At 48.2% G+C, this 14,758-nt stretch overlaps 1 protein-coding gene across 1 annotated transcript in view; it reads left to right on the plus strand.

Moving 5' to 3' along the window:
- The window catches only part of CEACAM20 (CEA cell adhesion molecule 20), a 21,981-nt gene continuing 7,223 nt past the window's right edge, over nt 1-14,758 (plus strand). Inside the window, 8 exon segments of the mRNA XM_036834078.1 lie at nt 1-52; nt 3,325-3,472; nt 4,016-4,290; nt 5,084-5,377; nt 6,817-7,095; nt 10,396-10,674; nt 12,884-12,998; nt 13,207-13,292. Coding sequence (XP_036689973.1) covers nt 1-52; nt 3,325-3,472; nt 4,016-4,290; nt 5,084-5,377; nt 6,817-7,095; nt 10,396-10,674; nt 12,884-12,998; nt 13,207-13,292 — 1,528 coding nt within the window.

Raw genomic sequence — 14,758 nt, forward strand, 5'->3', positions numbered from 1 at the left:
ATGGGGTCCGCTGACCTACGGGGCCACCGCTGGGCAGAACTCCTGCTCTCGGGTGAGTGCGCTGCTCCCTTCAGGTGGGGCGCGGCGGGTGTGTGTGTACATGTGCACGAAAGAGACACAGAGAGAGACACAGAAATAGAGACAGAAATAAACACAAATACAAAAGACATTGACAAAGGGAGACAGAGGCAGAGACAATGACGTATGTACAGAGAGATGGAATCAGAACCACAGAACCAGAGAGAATCAGAGAGAAAGACAGAAATAGAGTGAAAATAACACTAGAAACTGCACCAGAGGGAAACACAGAGGCAGAGAGGAGAGGGGGAGACAAAGGAAAAAGAGCAAGAAAACTCTTCAAAGACACACAGAGAGAAATAGATTCAGGAAGAGTCAAGGTGGAGAGAGACAGAGACACAGACCCAGAAACGGAGCATAACAGAGAGACAGGAGTGAGACAGGCAGAGAGAAGATGTGCCAGCCCTGAGAGGCCAGGGCACGCATCAGGACGGGGGATGGACGTGAAATTTTTGCTTAAAGGGCATCTAAGGCAAAAGGGAGAAACTAGAATATTTCGATTAAAAAACAGAAACAGATTCACAGATGTAGAAAACAAATTTATGGTTACCAAAGGGGAAAGCAGGGGGAGAGGGATAAATTAGGAGCTTGGGATTAACAGATGCACACTATTATGTATAAAAGAGAAAAACAACAAGGTCCTACTGTACAGCACAGGGAACTATATTCAATATCTTGGAATAACCTATAATGGAAAAGAATCTGAAAAAGAATGTATAATACATATGTATGATATGTGTGTGTATATATATATTATACATATATATGTATATGCGTGTGTATATATATATTATACATATATATGTATATGCGTGTGTATATATATATTATACATATATATGTATATGCGTGTGTATATATAATATATATGTATATGCGTGTGTATATATATTATACATATATATGTGTATGCGTGTGTATATATATTATACATATATATGTGTATGCGTGTGTATATATATTATAAATATATATGTGTATGCGTGTGTATATATATTATACATATATATGTGTATGCGTGTGTATATATATTATACATATATATGTGTATGCGTGTGTATATATATTATACATATATATGTGTATGCGTGTGTATATATATTATACATATATATGTGTATGCGTGTGTATATATATTATACATATATATGTGTATGCATGTGTATATATTATACATATATGTATATGCGTGTGTATATATATTATACATAAATATGTATATGCATGTGTATATATTATACATATATATGTGTATGCGTGTGTATATATATAATACATATATATGTATATGCGTGTGTATATATTATACATATATGTATATGCGTGTGTATATATGTTATACATAAATATGTATATGCATGTGTGTGTGTGTATGAATCACTTTGCTGTACACCAGACAGTAGCACAACACTGTAAATCAACTATCCTTCAACTTTTATAAAAGCGTCTTGGAGGCAAAGACGTGATTTTGCAGTGTGTGGCGTGCAGAGGTGAGGGCTCAGCCCGGCTTTGCTGTGTGGCCCTGAGACCGGCTCTCCCCTCCGGTCGGAGCTTCCTGGCTGAGCCCGGCAGGCTGCAGGGGCTTTGCAGTCCTCCTGGGGACGGGGGTCTGACATTTATCAGCCCCATCATCTGTGGGTTTTTCTTTGAAATTTGCCTCCTCCTGGAGAGACAGAAGGCAGGGCCCTCTGGGGAGGGGGCAGGGGGAAAGGGTCCAGGTGGAGGATTTGCAGAGAGAGAAGTTTCCTCTTTCAGATGGATATGATGAGGCCCACTGTTGATGCTTTCACTCACATTCTTTCATTTATCCTATGACAGTTATGAGGCGGGAACTATTATTACCCTTGTTTTACAAATGGGGAAACTGAGACTCAGACAGAGGACATCACTTGCCCAAATAAACAGCAAAGGTGGGATTCAAAACCCAGGGAGTCAGGCTCTGAGCCTATGGGCTTTACCTCTAATAGCAATGAAGATAGAGAAGTACAAGCACAGGAAATAATAATGATGATAATAGTGATAATAACAATAGTATAATACTATGGGACTTCCCTGGTGGTCCAGTGGTTAAGACTCTGCACCTCCACTGCAGGGGGCTTGGGTTTGATCCCTGGTTGGGAAACTAAGATCCTGCATGCTGTACAGTGCAGCCAAAAAACAAACAAACAGTAGTACTAATAATAGTGACTGACACTTACTATGAACTGTCATTATCTGATATCAGACCTCACAATAACCTGATAAACTAAGTTCTACTATTCTCCCCATTTTGCAGTTGAAGAAGCTGAGGCTCACAAAGAGAAAGCCCTTTGCCCATGATAATAGAGAAAGTAAGCAGCAGAGTCCATATTTGCTCCCAAATATACTAAGAGCCCATGCCCTTAACCTGACTGAGCAGGGGATGGGGCAGTGCTTGGGCTAAACTGGGGTCATTTGAGGGGTAGAGAAGGGCATAGCTGCCAGCCTCTGTTAATTGGGCTGATGGTTAGGGCAAGGGGGGAATGTCAAGGTCAGCTGCACATGGGCATGGCTGCTGGGGTTGAGGCTCCCCATCTATGCCCACAGTCTTTAAGTTGCCACAAAACCGTGTGCAAAATGGCCAAATGGAAAACTGGAAACTCCTACTACCTTGTTCCCTTTTCTTCCCCTGTGCAAGGGAAATCTCTGCCTGAGGGCAAGTATGAGGAAGTACGAAAGGTTAATTTCTCCCATCAAAGATAATAAAAGAAGTTCCCCTTTATCAGGGGTTGGCTCTGTGCCCATCCCTGGACCAGAGGAATTGCACGGTGTTGAGAGCGCAGTCTTTAAGGGCTGGCAGGCCAGGTTCCAGTTAGCTTTTGACACTTACTATCTGGTCTTGGAAAGTGACTTCACCAACCTGAGCATTCGTTTACCTCCCTGTGGAAGGGGGAAGCTGACCATGCATCTCCCACGGAGTGGGCATCGTTGGAGAGAGCACAGTAACCCTCAGGAGACCCAGTTAAAGCTTGACAGTGTTCATTACCACCCACAACAATCCTAGGAGGCAGATGATATTATTCCTATTTTACAGCTGGGGACATTGAGGCTCAGAGAAGATAAAAACATGCCTCAAGTCACACAGCCAATAAGTAATGGGTAGAAGTCAAGCCTCTAGGGGTGGAGGGCCCCATCCGTGACCTCAGGTCTCCCTCCACTTAGGAAGACCATAACTGGGCACCCCCAACACACCTCTTCCTCCCTGAATGCCTCCTCTTTCCCCTCCAGCCTCACTTTTGACCATGTGGAGCCTGCCAGCTGCAGCCCAGCTCACCCCTGATGCCAACCTGCTTAAAGTCACCCGAAGTGAGAAGGATGTTGTTCCGTCTATATTTGGGGCCCCTTGGTCACCCTAGACTCATGGTAGATTCAGGGCACAGAAAACAAGGCTGTCATTCTGATCTCCGTCTCCACACCTCAAGCGCCCATCAGGGTTCCATGCCCAAAGTCCCAACATGACAAACCTGATTGGCTCACTCAGGGTTGGGCAACAGCTGGTCCGATCATTTGTGTCGAAGCTGGCGGGGGTGGGGGGACGTGGTAAAGATGTGGGCTGTGGCTATCAGGGCTGTGGGTGGGGAAGGTTGGCTAAGAAGTGGGTTAGGGGGACCTGTCTGTCATCCATGTTACAAGCTTGACTTCTTTGCATGACCCATTGTCATATCCCATACCCTCCATTTTATTTGTACCATCCCATTTAATGGGCCTTGGAGAGGGGAAGTGAGTGGCCCAAGATCACACCTAGAATGGGAAGTAGATCCAGCATTTGAGCCCATTCATGGAGCTCCAGGGTGTCTGCATGCAATTCCAATCCACCCCTGTTTCTCTGGGTCCCTCTGTGACTATATCTTGCTTGGTCTTCCTTTATCTGTGTCTCTGCCTCTTGTTTCCCTCTCTCTGTTTCTCCCTCTGTAGAACTGCTGGCCAAGCCCACCATTTCAGTCAGCCAGGGCACAGCCATAGAGCACAAGGAAAATGTGACCTTCTACTGTGGCACCAAAGATGTCAACATTACCATCTACTGGGTCTCCAACAATCAACCCCTGGTGTTGCATGAGCGCATGCAGCTGTCCACAGATGGCAAGACCCTCACCATCTTCCCTGTCCAGCGGGAAGACACCGGGACTTACCAATGTGAAGTTTGGGGTGTCCTCCAGGTCATGAGCAGCGACCCCACCTTCCTGGTTGTGAACTGTGAGTCCCTTTCCATTCTCCCAGCCCCTCCCCAGCACCCACTTCCTTGGTGATCTCGTTCAGTCTCGCAGCTTTATTGTTTATTTCTTTATTTAAATAATTTATGGCTGCGTTGGGTCTTCGTTGCTGCGTGCGGGCTTTCTCTAGTTGCGGTGAGCGGGGGCTACTCTTTGTTGCGGTGCGCAGGCTTCTCATTGCGGTGGCTTCTCCTGTTGCAGAGCATGGGCTCTAGGCGTGCGGGCTTTAGCAGTTGCAGCGCGCGGGCTCAGTAGTTGTGGCACACGGGCTTAGCTGCTCCGCAGCATATGGAATCTTCCCGGACCAGGACTGGAATCCGTGTCTCCCTCATTGGCAGGCGGATTCCCAACCACTGTGCCACCAGGGGAGTCCCCAGTCTCATAGCTTTAAATACCATCCGAATGCGGACTTGTCCACGCTTTAACTCCAGACGTATAACTGTTTGATGTCTCTACTTGGATTCTCCTGGGAATGTCCAGCTTGACATACCTAAAACTGAGCTCCTTAACTTTCGGATGTTTGATCCAAAATATTGCCTAGGTAGTGGTGAGGAAAGAGCATTTGCTGGCATGCTTTAGATATTTCTTCCAATCCCGCTTTATCCAGGGATGAAGCTGACATGTCATCACTGTCAGACTCTTGCATCTCCTTTGTAATGTTTCCAGAGCTTGAGTGGGGAGAAGAGAAAAATTAATGTTTATTGACTGTCTAGGTTCCCCTAAGAGAACTGTCACTGACGCTATTATTACTACTACAATTGTTCTCTTCCTCCCAGATGGTCCTGACCCTGTCAGAATCAAGGTGGAGCCCGGGGTACCCAACGGGGAGGCAGTTGAGGTGATAGAGGGCAGCAACGTGACCTTCTCGGTGGAAACTCAGTCTCACCCACCCGCTGCCTATTTATGGGTTTTCCCCAATGACTCCAAGCCCATCACGAGCTCGTTTCTCACCGCAAGCACATTTACCATCTATGCCGTATCCAGGGAACACGAGGGCATGTACAGCTGCTTGGTGTCCAACAGTGCCACCCAGCTGTCCCACCTGGCTACTCTTAACTTCCACGTCCTTGGTGAGTCTCTTTCCCCTATATTCCTCCCCTTTGTTTCTCTGAGAATCAGAGCTACACCAATATCCTAGAGTTTGAGGAGGACCCAGTGGAGTGGGACTTCCCATGTGGCTGGTGGCAGATCGTGGCTCTGGCCACAGGCAAGGACCTGGGTCCTGGCTTGACACATCCTCTCCAAGGCCTTGTAGGCTTTCTGTGGGGCGTCTGTCACTTGATTCTCTGCAAGTGGGGGAGGCGATTCTCTATACATACAAACACTGACACAACACTCACACACCCCATACACACATAGGGACACACACACAAATAACAATCACACATGCAGGGGACTTCTCTGGCAGTCCCATGGTCAATACTCCACGCTTCCACTGTAGGGGGCACAGGTTCGATCCCTGGTCAGGGAACAAAGGTCCCGCATGCTGCACAGTGCAGCCAAAAAAAAAACCAATCACACATGCATAGCACACTCACACATGTGCACCACAGACACATACAACTCACACACAACACATACACAACATACAAAAGCACAGAATACACACACTCACACAAGATACATATAACACGTACCCAACAGATATACACAATACATGAAACACACAGTACATAACGCATCACAGACACACAACACATACACATACCATACACACAAACCCACAACATGTACATGCCACGCACTCACACATATGCACAGCACATACACAATACTCACACACAAAACACAGGCACATATCTCACATATGGAGCAAACAATACCACAGGCACACAACATATTCTCCCGTAAAACACATACACACAAAATGTAATATGCACACAATAGACACACACACACATCATAGACACTCAACATCCTCATGTACAACACAGAAAACACCCCACATACCATACATTCAACACCGTCAACACATGCACAATGACACAGAACACACACACAATGCATAACTGTACTACACACACAATTTAGTGATACACAAAGCATATATGCACACAGTACAATATATACACATACCACATACACTACCACAGACACATAACATATACTCATGCACAGAAAATATATACACACACAATACACACTCACTTGCACACAAAGTACCTATATATACACCACCATACCTCACAGTCACAAAACATATACACACAACACACACATATAAATAGACACAAAGCACACACTCACACACAGAACACATCCACATACCACACACTCTCCATACACACAAAACCCGTAACGCATTCACATAATTGTCACACAACACACACTCATACACAAAAGACTTAGATGTACCACCCACACAATACAGTCATATGCAAGACACATATACACACACACACCACCCACAACATACACACACAGCCCTGGAAAATTCTGCGGGCCCCATATGGGTAGGAGACTGACAGAGGGACCCTGGACCCCATCCTGTCTCTCTGTGTGTTTCCAGAAAGGCTGACCAAGCCTTGCGTCATGCCCCCGAACCAGACTCTCGTAGAGAACGCCAGCCTGGTGGGCCTGACCTGCCGGACCGCCCATGAGAGAGCTGCAGCCCAGTGGTTCCTGCGGGGCCAGCTCCTTCTGCCCAGCAAGCACCTGGTGCTGTCCGCTGACAACAGGACCCTGGCCATCCATGGCCTTCAGCGCAATGACACAGGGCCCTATGAGTGTGAGGTCTGGAACTGGAGCAGCCGGGTGCGGAGTGACCCCCTCAAGCTGAACATCAGCTGTGAGTCGCCCCGAGCCGGGACCTTCTCCCCCTCCCTTCTCCCTCCCCTGCTTCAGTTCTTCCTTCCAGCCACTCATTCCATAATTATTGAATACCTGCTCTGTGCCAGGCATGTCTGGGCACCGGACAAGACAACCCTCATGGAGCTTACGTTCTAGTGGGGTAGACAGACCATAAACAGCTAAGCAAGGGAGATTCCTGGTGTGTCAGATGGCACAAGAGGCGGCACGAAAGACAGGCGAGGCTGGGACACTGGGGAGGTGTTGCAGTCCTAGTTGGGGTGGTCAGGGGAGGCTTCCCAGAGGAGGGGGTGTTTCTGCAGGAGGAGGCCGGGAGTGAGCCGTACAGCTAGCCAGGGGAAGTGAGTTCCAGGCAAGGGAACAGCACGTGAGATGGGGCTGTGCTTGGCATGTCAGAGGAATGCAAGGAGGCCCAGGTGACCAGAGAGGTCAACTATGGGAACAGAAGAAGCTGGGAGAGTGGGGTAGACCGCACAGGGTCCTGTGGGCCATGGTGAGGACACTAGGAGCCACAGAAGGCTCTGAGCAGAGGAGAGAGAGGATTAGACTTGGGTTTGCACAGGGTCTCTCTGGCCCTTGTCTAGGGGCTGGAAGCAGGGGAGAGGGACGAGGTGATAGAAAGGGTAGAAAGAGTTGTGTTTGTCTGGGTCCATGGAGACAGATCTCAAAATGAGATTATACGTGCAAGGATTTTATTAAGGGAATGCTCCTGTGCAGAAAAAGTAGGGAGGGCACCTCAAAAGGCAGGGAGGGCACCTCAAAAGGCTGGGAGGGCCATCAGACTGAGATCTAAGTGTGACTCCGAGTGAGGAAGAAAGGGAGAGAGGGTTGGATGGGAGTGTGTGGACTGCCATGTAGTCTAAGGAACATCGTCAAGACTCTCGGGGAGCCCATGTCTCCCAGGAAGGGGTCTGCCTTAGTTCCCCCAGCACACTCAGGTACTGGCAGGGTGCAGCCCAGGAAAGGCCTGGGAGTGAATCTGGGGGTACAGCAGCTGGGCTCTTGGTCAATCACACTCTTACCATTGGAGGTCTGTGAGGCACCCTCTCGTGTTGGCCACAGTCATCCATCAAGAGATGATGGGGCTGAGCCAGTGGCAACTGTGGGTGATGAGAAGTGGTCAGCCATGAATATATTTTAAATATCAAACTCACAGGATTTGCTGCTCATTGACCTGAAGCAAGAGAGGAAGGGAGGAGTCAAGAATGACTCCAAGGGTTTTTTTGCCTGAGCTACTCAAAGGATGAAGAAGCCATGACCTGAGCTCGGGAAGACTGGGGGAGAAGAGGTCTCTGCAGGGAGAGAAAGTAGGAGTCCACTTTACATGTGCACACTAAACAGCAGGGGGATAGAGAGACATGGCTTAAATACATTGCTTCTCCTTCCTTCCTTTTTTTTTGGGGGGGGGCCATGTTGGGTCTTAGTTGCAGCATGTGGGATCTTTCCTTGTGGCTCGCGGGCCTCTCTCTAGTTGTGTTGTGCGGGTTTTCTCTCTCTAGTTGTGGTGTGTTGCACGCAGGCTCCAGGGCGCGTGGGCTCTGAAGTTGCAGCATGCGGGCTCTCTAGTTGAGGCACGTGAGCTCGGTAGTTGTGGTGCGTGGGCCCAGCTGCCCCGCGGCATGTGGGATCCTAGTTCCCCGATCAGGGATGGAACCGGCATTGCAAGGCGGATTCTTTCCCACGGGACCACCAGGGAAGTCCCCTCCCTTCCTTTCTTGCTCTCTCCTCTGTCCTTCCAACTCTGGTCATGAAACCAAAAATGTCTATTTTGTTCTCTCTGTATGCTGAGCAACAAGTAAGGCACTTGATGATAGCCGTGACTTTCAGAGCTCACAGCCTACTCAGGGTTGGGAGATCAATAATCAGGCAAAGAAAATACGGTGTGATAGGTCCTGCCATGGGACCAGAGATTTGGGGAACCCAAAGGGAGCCCCCACCCAGTCTGGGGGGTGTGGGAAGGCTCACCGTGAGAGGCGGTGTCTACCGCAAGACCCGAAGGACACGTAAGTTAGCTAGGTAGAGCAGACTCAGGAGAATAGCGTTCCAGAGAAGGAAGAGAGTATGCGATGACTGAGGCAATGGAATCTCCAAGTAGGATCTTTTTTTTTTTTTTTGAAAACATCTTTCTTGGAGTATAATTGCTTTACAATGGTGAGTTAGTTTCTGCTTTATAACAAAGTGGATCAGCTATACATATACATATATCCCCGTATCTCCTCCCTCTTGCGTCTCCCTCCCTCCCACCCTCCCTATCCAAGTAGGATCTTATTCCAGGATTGAAAGTGGGAGGTGTGGAGAGGTGAGTGGTGGGACTGGAGGGGTCTACAGGGACCCTGTGAATGAGTTCATCAGCCTTGGGCTTTGTCCCAAGGACCCTAGGGAGCCGTGGAAGGTTCTGAGCAGGGGAGGGACAGTGTCAAGTTTGTACTTAGGAAGACACTTCTAGCTGCTGTGGGCAGGATTTGAGAGCAGGACGGGGAGACCAGGATGGGGGCAAATGAGGGATCCTGATGGCCATGGGGTTAGGATGGAGAGAAATGAACAGATTCAAAGGATATTTAGGGACAAGGGCAAGATTTCCCTCATCTCCTGGAATGTCCCAACTAGAACCTCTTTGCATCCTTCTTTTTAGTAGTTCACATTAATTTCAATGAGACAAGACTCAAACTCTTGGTTTGCATGAGAAATCCAACAGCCATTTCCTTTGTTTCCTTCATGTCTATGGGAGGAGAGCCAAGTACCATTGGTCCCCTTCTGGCTTAACAAAGAAAATCCACAAGCATCTCTACCTTTGTGAATACATAGAGATGTAAATTTAGATATTGTCACCGGGCTGTTTGTTATTAAGAGATTCCATCAGAATTGTAAACATTTTGGAAGTTAGGGGCTACATTCACAGGACACAGCAACAATTTCTGAAGCCTGGATGTCTTATAAGGCTCCTTTGTTAGAATTCACTTTTGCAATGGCAGAGGTTTTTGTTTTTGATTTTAATTTTGTTTTGTTTTGAATTTTTCCCCCCTCCATGTTGTGGACTACAATCTGTTTGCTCGGCAGCTAAGGAGGAAAGGGGAGCATTTTCTCTTTCTTCTCTTGCTGGGATTCCTTTCAACAGCAGTTGAAGAGCCCTTGTTTTCCAGGCTACAGCCTGGAATTCCCTTAGTTGGAATTGAGAAGGAAAAAAAAAAAAAGGCAGAACTTCCAATGTGGAATTGAATGGGATGAAATAGGACATCTCGCCAGTGGAGGATGGGTGCATAACATTTGGATCTGCACACAGATGGCCCTGATAGAGTGGACATCACCAGGGGGTCGACGTCCGAGGTGGTCAGCACCATCAGGGCGGAGCTCAACTCCAGCCTGACCCTGCAGTGTTGGGCTGAATCCCAGCCGGATGCTGAGTTTCACTGGACCCTTGAACCCTCCACGAGTGTCTGTACAGGGGAACAGCTGGTCATCGAGGCCCTGACTTGGGAACACCAAGGGATTTACAGCTGCACAGCTTTTAACTCTCTCACCCAACTGGCCCGCTCTGCCTCAGTCCTGGTCAGAGTGATAGGTAAGTCTTTCAGGTACACCTTCTCCTTGGGTCCAGGTGACTTTTCCTGATGCTGGCCTCAGCAATCTGATCTTCCCTTACCATGGGCTGGGGTGTGGCAATGACTGTCTGCAAGGGCAGGTTCCTAATCCGGAGCTGTTGAATCCCAACTGCTAACACTCAGGCTCTAGAACCTCTACTTCCTACCTATGTGCCCTGGTAAACTCTCCAGGCTGCTGTGAGCCTCAGTTTTCCTATCTGTAAATGGGGCTTATGATGCCTACCTTTCAGAATTGTTTAGAAGCACAGTGAGTCAGGGAGATCACCAATGAGAGAAGGAATGAGCTGATAGGTGGGGTCAGGAATTATATTAATAACAACCTGGGTGTGACTGGCAGAGAGCCCCTGTATTTCTGCCTTGAGTTCTTGAGAGGACAACATAGTGTCGCTGTTTGCCAGTCGCTGTTCACATCCTGGCTCCAATGCTGTGTGACCTTGGGCATGCTACTTAACCTCTCTGGGCCTCTGATTCCTTGTCTGTAAAACAAACATAATAATTGTGTTTACATCAAAGCGTTGTTGAAGATTAATTAACATTTGTAAAGTTCTTATGGCAGTGCCTGGCATATTGTGTTTGCTAAATAAAACTATTCTTTATCGCGCCTGTGTCACACCCTGAAGCAAGCCTTTCCATATATATTATCAGCAAACATTTCTTGGGTACTCTTTGCCAGTCAGCTATGAGGCAGGCCTGTTGGTATTTCCACCGTTCAGGAGAGATTGAGACTTAGAGACTAAAGCCCCATCACTAGGGTTTAAAAAACCGGCTGGCCATCTCAAGAGCAGTGTTATTGTTGTTGTTGTTTGGCCGCAGGATCTTAGTTCCCCGACCAGGGATCGAACCCGGGCCCCCTGCAGTGGAAGCGAGGAGTCCTAACCACTGGACCACCCGGGAATTCCCACAAGAGCAGTGTTCTTAGTTGTCTGCAAAGTAGAGGACCCCATACAGCTTTCCAAATTACCTCATTCAGTCTTCAGAACAGCGCTCTGGTCTTGTTAAGACCATTTGATGGATGAGAAACAGGCTCAAAGGAGGAAGCAGTGAGTTTGCTTGATGCTCACAGGGATGTTGTAGGGTTTGAATTGGATCATGTGTGAAGGGCTCTTGGAGCTTAGAGCTTGGTAGATGGCAGCTTCTGTCATCATCATCATCATCATCGTCATCATCTTTGCCTCTTATAAAGCACCTCCTAAGTGTCGGGCACTGTGCTGGTCCTTTTACATGTGATCTCATTTAATCTTCTCAAAAGCCTGTAGGGTTACAGACTACTATGCTTGTTTAACATTTAAAGAAATGGATACTCAGAGAATAAAACCAAGAACTCTTCAGGCATCTAGGAAGCCCCCTCCTGCCCCTCCAAAGCAGAATCTTTTCCTCATACCCCTGACCCTCGTGTGGCTGCCTTCTTAATTCCTGGGGCTGGACTTCACCCCTTTGAGAAAGGTTCTGGGCAAAAGTGGGATGGGTAAACAGTAGGCCAATGCTCATGATAACAACTGCCATTTATTAATCAGTCACTGGGTGCCAGGCATGAACACTCGTGATCTCATTTCATCTTTGCAACATCCTTACGCAGTGGGTACCATTTCCCCCACTTTGCAGATGAGGAAATGAGACTCAGGAAGAGTAGTTACTTTTGTCTGTGTCCACAGGGCCCCAGAGAGTCAAAGGTGACTCACTCGGGGGAAAGCCAGGTTTCTGGTTGCCAAAGCCCTTTTCTCTCTCTGAAGGCCATGTTTGATCCATCATCCTAATTAGTAACATCGTCGCAGCAACATTGACTGATCACTGTAGGTCTAAATACTTCACCTACATTGAACATACTGAACATTGCATATGCTGAACATGAATACGTATATGTTTAATCTTTTCAGCAACCGTATAGAGTAGGCTTCATATTATCTCTCTTTACAGAAGAGCCAATGGACCTACAGAGTGGTTAAGTAGCATGGCATGGCCAAGGTCACACAGCTGAGATGTGAACTTAGGCTGTTTGACTCCAGAAATGATTCTATTACTACCACAAACTTCAGCTTCCCAATGGCTGGAAGACAAGTGCTCATCAAATTATCAAGTGGAGATAAAGCCACAGACTTGGGAATGGGGCTGGGGACAGGGATTCCCAACCCAGGTGTCAGGCCCAGGTCCTGATTCTCTCTCCTTGCCCAGGTCCCGGGTCATCTCTCTCTGAAGGGGCCATCGCTGGCATTATCATCGGGATCCTGGCCGTCACTGCTCTGGCCACAGGGCTGGGCTGTTTCCTCTACATCAGAAATGCCAAAGGGTAAACCTGGGAACGGGAAAGGGGGTGTGGCCCACAGGGGACGTGACTGGCAGGAGTGTTGCTGACCTTGGTGCTGAGCGGTATCCATGGCACGTGGGGAATTGAGAGGGTTTGGCACATTGCCCAAAATGTACATGGGATATAGGCGGAGCCTGTGCAGATGGGCAAGGTCTAGAGGCACAGAAGAACGAGGGTCTTGGGTTTTCAGGCCCTCAAGGAGAACGACAGAGGAACCCATCTATGAGGCCACGACACCCACCTCTGAAGAGGGTCACCTTGCAGAGCTCGGTCGCAGTAAGTGACTCCATAGCTGATGCCCAGGGCAGCAGTGAGGTCTGGAGAAGAGGCTGGTGCAGAGAGCCCAGGCCTCTGCCCCCAGCTTACCCCCAAGTCACTCTGACATCATGGGCAAGCCCTGTACTCTCAGAGTCTCCGGGTCCCCATCTGGAAAATGGATGAGATTGGAGGTAAGAGCTCTGAGGAGTTCTGCCCGTTCCAACAGCCATAACACAAATAGGGCAACGTGCTGCCATTCTTTTCTTCCCCACTCTCAGAACACTTTGTTAATTGACTGCTATAAACAGAGAGAATCAATCACAACACTCCTCCCTGCTAAACTCAAAACCAGTCTCAAAGTCCATGTCAACACAATGCCTCTGTCACCCTCTACTAATGGATGGGAATTGACCAAAGGCAAAATGAAACATCTTTGTCATGTCTGGCCTACGATTCTGGTATGATGGGCTCATGAAGTGGATGTCCCCTGGAGACTCTCCAATTCAGCTCAGTTTTACAGAGAAGAAAACCAAGGCCAGGGAGGATATACGATAAACCCAGGCTATAGAGGACCCTGGTACAACTGGGGCTAAGTCTTAGACTTCTGTCCTCATCTGTGTCATCAAACAGCCTTAACTAACCCAGAACTTGATTTCCAGGACATTCCCGGGTTAAGATCACTGGAGATGTGATGGGGGGTCCTGGGGAGAAAGGAAGGAAGGTTTCTGCCACATCCTTCCTGGGGATAGAAGTGACCTGGGCAAATTGCCCCTTCCCTCCTATCTCTTCCTAACTCCAGCCCTGGGCTGGCATTCACTTTCTCTAGACTGGTGCATGCCTATGTATGCCAATGTACCCGACACTCAAGGACAGATCCAAGTCATAAAGGTGGGTAATGCTCCAGAGGGGCCCTCTCTGTTCCCCAAACTGTCGGGCCCTTTCCCAGCCCAGGAGGGCTGTTACAGTCCTACCTCTTGGGGTTGGGTGGGGTTCAGGCATATGCCCTTGAGGATGCCCAGTGACAGCTTGGGTCTCTCTGCATCTCCTCCTCTGCTTTCTCTGGGGATCTTAAGACCTTCCATGGCTTTTTCATCTCTTCTCCTTGTCTTCTTTCTCTTCAACATGACAATGCCTAACCTGGACCCGCTCTGGGAATCAGAAGGGATGTAACTGCCTCTGAGGCCTAAGCTATTTCCAAGAACTTCCAGGGGTGGCCTTTATCCCAAGCCCCACGACCTCTTCACTACTTTCTTTTCCCCCAGATGCGGACACTAGACCCTCCAGAGCAGTTCTATGAGGTAGGTTGGCCCAGCTTGATTTTATTAAAGAAGCTGCAAGCGAATACAATCTGAGAATGTTATATTTGACAAGCCTGAGAAGTCATCTTGTCTAGATCCTTCATTGAGCGTTGCAGGGCCAGGAATGAGGCGAAAGTGGCTCAGAGCCTCACAGGAAGCTGGGTCAGATTCTAGGACTCTGGCTCC

The sequence above is a fragment of the Balaenoptera musculus genome, chromosome 19 (genome assembly GCF_009873245.2).
Source record: "Balaenoptera musculus isolate JJ_BM4_2016_0621 chromosome 19, mBalMus1.pri.v3, whole genome shotgun sequence".
In the NCBI taxonomy this organism is placed as follows: Eukaryota; Metazoa; Chordata; class Mammalia; order Artiodactyla; family Balaenopteridae; genus Balaenoptera; species Balaenoptera musculus.